The sequence below is a fragment of the Egretta garzetta genome, unplaced genomic scaffold (assembly GCF_000687185.1).
Source record: "Egretta garzetta isolate BGI_Z169 unplaced genomic scaffold, ASM68718v1 scaffold439, whole genome shotgun sequence".
In the NCBI taxonomy this organism is placed as follows: Eukaryota; Metazoa; Chordata; class Aves; order Pelecaniformes; family Ardeidae; genus Egretta; species Egretta garzetta.
In genome coordinates this window covers 495959-503570 of record NW_009260803.1, presented here as the reverse complement: position 1 = coordinate 503570, position 7612 = coordinate 495959, and the positions used below count along the sequence as shown (strand labels likewise).

Genomic DNA, 7612 nt, shown 5'->3' with positions numbered 1-7612 from the left:
CGGTCGCCGCTGGCCTTCCCCGGCTCGCCCCGGCCGGCCGAGCTGGCCAAGCACTCACCATCCCTGGGGTGGGGGGATGCCCCGGTCCCAGCCCACCATCCTGCAGCCCCCGGGAGGGAGGGATGCTGGCCTGGCCGCCACGGTCCCCCCAGGGAACACGGCTCCCATCAGCAACAAGGCTTCCCCCTGCACCCCCGGGGCTCCTGGGAACCCCCACCACCACCCTCTGCGAGGAGTATGGGGTAAAAAGACTCCAAAAATGTGCTGTAACCTGTTCGGGGGCCCCCGCCAGGCAGAGGAATCACCTGTTGTAAGGTGAATCTTGATGGGGAACTTTAATTTCAGCAGGTATGAAGCATCAGGACCCAGGGATGTATAAAGGATCTGCGTATTCCGGCTACCCTTTCCTAATGCTCTCAGACCCTTACCTGCCAAATGGATCTATGTCACCTCTGGTGAGTTCACCCTCTCCTTACGGAGAAGTTTCGTGGCCTCTCTCACTGCCGATGTACGTTGCAGGTATCGTGCAGGCACCTACACGTGCTTTTTTTTTTTCCTGACAAATCGCAGCCCTGTTTCTAAAATGCCCGGGCGCTGTTCTGGCCAAGCCGAAGGGAGAAGGAGTGGGGAGGGGGAAAGATGCTCGGCAGCAAGCGCCTGCTTCGCTCCAAATTTGCTGGAGGAGCTGCTTTTCCAATCTCCCCATCCTCTAGTCTCGCCTTTACTCCTCCAGCAATCAAACCCGAGTACCCGGTGTAAGAATGCCCCTTCCTTTTTCTGGGTCACAGGCTTTGGAGGCGAGCAGCTTCTGGTGTTTGTGTTCAGGGAGGTGTCCCGCAGCTTAACTTCAGTTCGACGTTATCTGCTTGTGAAATGGCCAGGTTTTGGCCGGCCTTCGGTTGGGGCTCTGCTGTGGATGATGGCCCAGAAAGTGGATCTTGTGCTTCTAAAATGGCAGTAGAGGTTTTTAGAAAAAGACTTAATGCTGCTGGAGGACTATTCCCGTCTTCTGCCTGTAAAGTTTTTCCCCCTCAGGTCAAATCAGCTTTGATAATTCTGTATATTCTAATGTTTATAAGTTTTGCTGTCTGAATAATTAAACTAAAGGCTTCTCTATGAAAGCTGCCTTTTCCCATTGCCATCTCTGTCGGAACTTCAGAAAATAATGTCAGGGCATCGCAGCAGCCAGCCCGTGCTCGGGTCGCTCCCGGGGAGCCGGCAGTGCTGCGTTCGTTTCAGACGTTATCCTGCATTTGCAGGTGGTAAAGGAGAACAGAACATCATCTGGGGTATTTCAGGTTTCGTTTTTGACCTCTTAGGGGATAAGGTTTAAAAGACTGTATCTTGCCTTCCTTAATCTCAGCCATTTTTTCGCTGGAGGGGCAGGATGTTAAACTGGCGTTATGAAAAACTGATGGATTGTGGGGTATGAAACTCAAGTTAAAGTGTGATGAAATATTGTTCACTGGAATTGCTGCTGCGTCCTCCCGCCTGACCCTGCTGGCCTGTGCGGCAGGAGGAGAGCGGGTCCCCCCCTGAGCCTGCCTGAACCCCAGCACAGCCCTTCTCGGGGGAGCCGATTTCCCCGGCTGCAGGCTGTCCTAACTTTGCTGAAGTCAGGTTGCAGATATTGAGGCTCTGTCCCGCAATTTTAAAGTCTTCCTTTGGCAAGAAGAGATGCGTTTGCAAGTCTGTACATTGCTGTAATCCAAATAAGCATTTCTTCTGTTGCTTCCCACCTTGTGCCCCCTCCTCCAGGTACCAGGTATCCCCCTCACCCCTCTAAAATATAAAGTCGCTCTCTTCTTGATACATTTTACATGAGGATACTAAATTTGTCTTATTTAAATGCATTTAGTTTGCTCCCTGGGATAGAACCCGGGTAAATTCAGAGCTACATTGGGCCACCAACTATTTGCTGTAGGAGAATTTCTTTTAATCTTAAAACCTTACTGGATGGGCAACAAAATGCAATAGCCTATTGATTAGCAATTACGCTAAAAAGTAGATTGTGGTTTGTGAATCACCTTTCCCCTTGATAATGTAATAAAAACCCAAGAGGTTGCTGAGCAGCAGACAGGAGTAAATGGACTGTGCAGAACTCGAAGGGGAAAAAACCGAGCAGCAGAGAAGGATTGATCCTGGCCCCATGAGAGCCCCAGAAATCATCCACTGCCTCAGCCAGCTTAGCTTAGGCCCGTTTGAATCCTGCCGAGTTTTACCTTGTGTGACTTAAAAAGCTGATGTGATGTTTTCAGCTAAAAATCTGTTACCTAACAGACACGGGAAGGTTTCTTCCTGGGATAAAGGCTGGTCTTTGGGGTTTTCGACTTGGTACAATAGTTCTGCCGATACATCCTTCTGGGCCATTTTTTCTTGGATTTATATTGACTGTGCAAAGGCTATCACAGTAAATTATGTATTGCTCTCGTATAGATTTATTGCTGCTGTGTATATTATATAAAGTGCGGGCTATGATCTGGTGGCTGCTTCCAATAATTGAGGAGGTCAGATTTGTGACCGAAGATTTCAGATACTTAACCATCCATAAAAGTGTGTTTAATTAACACTTTAGCACAAGCAGAGCCCGGTTGTGTGAGTGAATGGGATTACATATCGCAGCCATGCGTGCGCTTGATAGTGGAGGTTGTATTTTGGTTAATGGGGCTTCCTGGAAACGGTTGTTTGCAGCTAGGATTAATTTTAGCATCTTCAAAAATAAAAATTAAAAAATTTAACCCAGTAGTACTTTGGCAAACCGTCAGGGCTTTACACTTAACTGATTGAAAAATACAGTACGGCTCCCTGAGAGACGAGGGGCAGCCAGCACCGAGGCTGTGGGTTGAACCCCCGCCCTGCAACGCACCATAAAACCACTTTTTTTTTTTTTTTTTTTCTGTGGGCTCCCTCCGAACCCCGGCAGGGTGCTGCGAGCGGCGCTGGAGCTGGCCCGGAGCGCCTGCCCGGGTGGGTGTGTCGCTACCGGCATTACCGGCATGCTGCTTTCCTTTTTTCTTTCTTATTTTCTCAGCGGCATCACTTTTGCTTTGTTTCCCTCAAGGTGGCTGTAGCCCGCTAACTGTTACACTGTTCACCCCAGCATCCTGTTGGGCTGCCCGCATCTCCCCAGCCCCAAAATTGTCTCTTTTTACCAAAACACACCCACTTGTGTTATTTACATGCTCTGGTGGCGCTCCCGAGTGATGTGCCGAACGCGTCCGGGTACCTGACATCAGCAGCACCGCCAAGCCCAGCTGATGTCCCCAGCCAGCAGCAGGATGTGGCAAGAACCACCCTGCAGCGGGCAGATGCCGGGCGTTCGGCTCGGTGGGCCACCGTTGCTGCAGGTGGCAAACGCCAGTTTCGGGGAGTTCAGCTGGAGCGATGCTGGGGTGAGCGTGCACAAGTAGCCTGGACTGGCAGCAGAGCTGTCAAGAAGAGGAAGGAGGGCTGGGGGGTGGCCAGGGCGCGCAGGGGAAGGGGCTCCCGGAGCTGGGGACGAGGCAGTTGGGCTGAGCCCGGCTGTCCCGTGGTTCGGGAGCGTGCTGTGAGCCCCGGCCGGGCCAGGGCGGGCACGCTCTCAGCCAAGCGTGTTCAGAGCATCTCGGCACAGACTCTGCATGCATCTGAAATCTCGAAGTTTTGCAAGGCGCCAGGAGAGCCGTTTCCCACCCGGCTCTCGGGTGTCGCATGCATGGTGGTTCCTGACTCTGCTTCGGCTCTCCCGACTCTTGCAAAGTCCAGCTTTTCCCAGAGTGGAATATATAGGATTTGCTGGTTAAAAATCTGCAAGAAACTTCCCAAGAATATTAACACGTTGAGGAACTGTTTTTCTAAATGAAGTATAAAATCGTAAAACTATATCCTTTTTTAAATAGTACAAATGACTTTAAATCAAATTAAGGTACATCCTTAGTAAGAACATCAGCCTTTTAGGTGGTTACAAACATTAGAGGTCAGACATGGTCAAACATGTTAACACTTTGATCAGATTAAAATATTTTTCTTGCTACAGTTGTATAATTGAGTTTGGACCTGAGGGGGTTTTCTGAACATTGTTATATCTTGTACCATGTGGTAGTTAAATGGTAGAAGGAGCACTTATAAGTTCCTTTACGTTCCTTTTGTAAATAGGTTTATAAAACAGGGGAGCGAGCCGTGCTGTCCCGTATGTAGGGCACAAGCTCTCCCCACTCCAGTCGGTGGGGGAGCTCCCGGGGGAGCTTTTCACACCTTCTGGGCACCTCTCGTGTGTGTAGCGAGCGTGTGAGGTGTGTGGAGGCAGAATTAAAGTCTTTTATGTACAAAGCTGAGGCACCGGACTTTCTGTCTGCATGAGAAACAGAGGTCCAAGAGCCTCTGTTTCTTTGGAAAACAGACACTACCTAATTTTCTTAATTATTAAGTCGTCTAACCAGAGCTCGCATAGGAGCAGAAGGGTGGTGGTCACCTTCCCGAGCTCGGCCCATCCCCAGATGAGATGGCAGGCCTGGGGAACAGTCCCGATGCTCCCCGTGGTCCGCCGGGCTCCTCCAGCTTGGTTCCCATCGAGTGGGTTTGAAATGTCCCCTTGGGCAGGGCAAGATGGAAGTGCAGTTACTGCTGGCCTGGGGCCACAGGTCCCAAATGTCTGTCATGAGGTCAAGAAGCACGGAGCTGGAAGTCTCCTGCTGCCCGTCGCCGGACAGAGGCGCAAGCAGCAGCCGCTGCACCCTGGGACACGGCGACTTCTGCGGCAGCCCCCTTCCTCCAAGGCTGCTCCATCACTTTGTGGGAGGAGGCTGTTGCCCCCGCAGCACTTGACGGAAGGAAATCTGCAGCTCAGCTGCTTCTGCGTAGAAGTCTCTCTGTCCCAGCTTGCACTTGCCAGGGCAACAGTTTAGTATTGTTTTTTCCTGTGTCGAGTTCTGATCCTGTTGAAACCAGTGGGAAAACTCCCTGGAGTCGCCTTGTGATGGGGATTTGTCGCTGCTGCATCCCGCCCCAGATGTGCGCGGAGGGAGGGCGGCCGCACGCGTACGGCAGCTCCGCGCATTACCAGCGGTGCCTGCTGCCCTGGGAGAGGAGCAGCGCCGGTGCCTTCCCCGCCAGGTGCCCTGGCAGCAGGGCTTGCGCTACCGGGACAGCACTCCGTCCCCATAAACTGCTATATTCCCAGCGGAAGGCGCTAGGAGTGCGGTGGCTGTTGATGGATGTCCTGGCAGACAGACAGATGAGTAATTTGTTCCCTCCTGACCAGAGCGAATCCACTTCTTCCAGCTCTTCTACCTAGCTTGAAATAGGATAATGGTGAAAATATTTTTTTCATATTAAAGCCTAATGTTGGATAGGTGGATGTACCAAGGCACAGGGCTTCCGAGGTCATTTATTGCATGTCTGATTCAGCCTTGGTTCCCCCCCAAGGAAAATTCTTCTGTTAATTTCTGAGCTCATATCACACCCTCAATTTTGAAGCAGAACTTCCCTTTGAAATAAATTAGAGAGTTCTGCTTAAGAAGCAGTGACATGATACAGCACTGCCTGTGTGTGGTCTAATATAACCTTATTTTTAAAGTTGTCTGGAATGAAAAAAAGAGAAAGGAAAATGTCACAGGGAAACAAAAGCAAGTTTTATGGAAATCTGCGCATGTGAATAAGCGTGCACGTGATTCAGACAGTTCAACAATATCTGCTCTCCCACTGGGATTCCTTCGCAGGCTACCCTGGAACTGCCTTCCCAGGCACGGGATGCTTTGTCGGTGAGGAGTTGCTATGAGATTGTATATGGAGAAGGCACCGTTCCTGCGAGCTTCCAACTGTTGCTGTTTGTGAAGTGTTGCTAGCTCAACCAGTTGAGAATTTAGAGCGAAAAGCAAAATCTAACATCAGCCCAAGCTCCCAAAGCTCATCCACGTTAATGATTAGTATTTCTGAAATTTTAACTGTGAGGAACAAAGTGGTTTGGGGGTTAACGGCACACGACGTGTCCGAGATGGAAGAACAAAGCTGGTCTGGTATCCAAAGCTTTAACGGAGAGAAGGGGGGCGTGGCGAGGAGCTCTGCCACGGGCCCTTGCTGCGCGCCGGCGGGACACGTGTCGCAGTCCCTCTCCTGCCATAAGTCTACAGGCAGCATTAAATTCCTGCGTTCGGGTGGAAACGCTGACAAATCCCTACAGTCGGGTGTGCTGGCATTTGCTGTTCCGAGGTACCCGTTCAGGTAACCACGCGTGTGTTCCTGTGACTAAACAGCCATTGCCAGCTCCGTAGGGATGACTCTCCCAACTGGTCTCGTAGATCATCTGTGAAGGGCCAGATCCTAATCACAGGCTGAATCCCTCTCTATCGGTAGCATGATCTGCAAGCGAAGCAGGTTTTCAGGATACGGGTGGTGTGAGCTGCACGCTGAATGTTGCAGTCTGGTCCGGACTGGGTCTGTCTGTGTGTACAGGGCAAGATGGTAATTGGTAGAGCACAGTCAAGTGCTTAGAAACGTCAACGGTTTGGAAGAAACATCTACAGCTTGCCATTAACTTCACACCCGCAGGTTCTTTGTCTGCCCTTTGGCCATGAGTGATTCAGCAAGAGCAAATTTAGTCTTCGTTTCGTATGGGTTGGCCTTCAAGCCCCCTCGCTAATTCACCATAGGCAAGGTGAAGGAAGGACCCGTGCATGTGAGCATCGTGCATGCTCACGGGGAGGCTGTGCTGGCCAGGGCAGGTTTGGTTGTTGAACAACAGTCGAGTGTGTGCTGCGTTCGGTTACTAAAGTCTCCCGCACCATGTGTGAGTCACAAATTCTTCAAGAAATCCTCAAAGATCGTCTTCTGCTGTCTGTTGCATTGATTTGAAGAGGGGCTAGATGCCAGACATCCCCAGCCCTGTCCTCTTGGGGAGGGCATTGCCACTGCGGGAGCTTCTCTCCATCCCGCCCCTCCGAGGCTTTGGGCTGTCCGCAGCCATCACGCAACGCCTCTCCTCTCATTTGCTGCTCATTTCCTTGGTTTCCTGTGCCTTTGCTGCTCCAGCTCGCTGCTCTTGGTGCCAGGAGATGGCTTAGGTCAGCATCTCTCCCAGCCTGATGTAGACATGCTCTTACCTCATCATTTACCAATGGTGGGTGGAGGGCGCAGAAATAGGAGAGTAGGTACAAGTTGCTTCCTGAACTCTCTGCAGAGCCAGTGTAGCAGGGAAAACTTCTCAGCCTGACCAAATACCAGGCTGGTGCCAAGGTGGGACGTGCGGGTCCCCCTCCACAGGCTCTTTCATGTGCTATTCTTCCAAATTTCTCTTTAAAAAAATAGGCTCTAACATGATACTGGCTCATTAGTCTCTGTGTCTGGAGGATGGAACAAAGCTTCGGTAGGAGGATGGGTGACTAAGAGGGTTGGTAACAGGATGCAGAGCTGTTTGCTTCCTAGTTTCCAGTTTTAATCCGGCTGAATCAGTAAGGACCGAACGCCTGTTCTGTCTGCTGGCTTGTCCAGTGGTCTGTCCGGGAGGGCACGGCTCCCTCCAGCCCCCAGGCAGGGTGAGTGTTCCATAGCGTGAATGATGAGATGTCCTGGGAACCTGCAAAGTCTGTACCAAGCCCTCTGCGAGTGTCAGCCGAGGTCTTCATTCTCGCCCTGGGAC

At 51.3% G+C, this 7612-nt stretch overlaps 1 protein-coding gene across 1 annotated transcript in view; it reads left to right on the top strand.

Moving 5' to 3' along the window:
- Positions 1–344: 344 nt before the first annotated feature.
- Positions 345–7612, top strand: part of TCF7 (transcription factor 7) — a gene marked incomplete at its 5' end in the record, with an annotated part of 72872 nt that continues 65604 nt past the window's right edge. Inside the window, one exon of the mRNA XM_035902242.1 lies at positions 345–455. Coding sequence (XP_035758135.1) covers positions 345–455 — 111 coding nt within the window. The remainder of the gene's footprint in view (positions 456–7612) is intronic.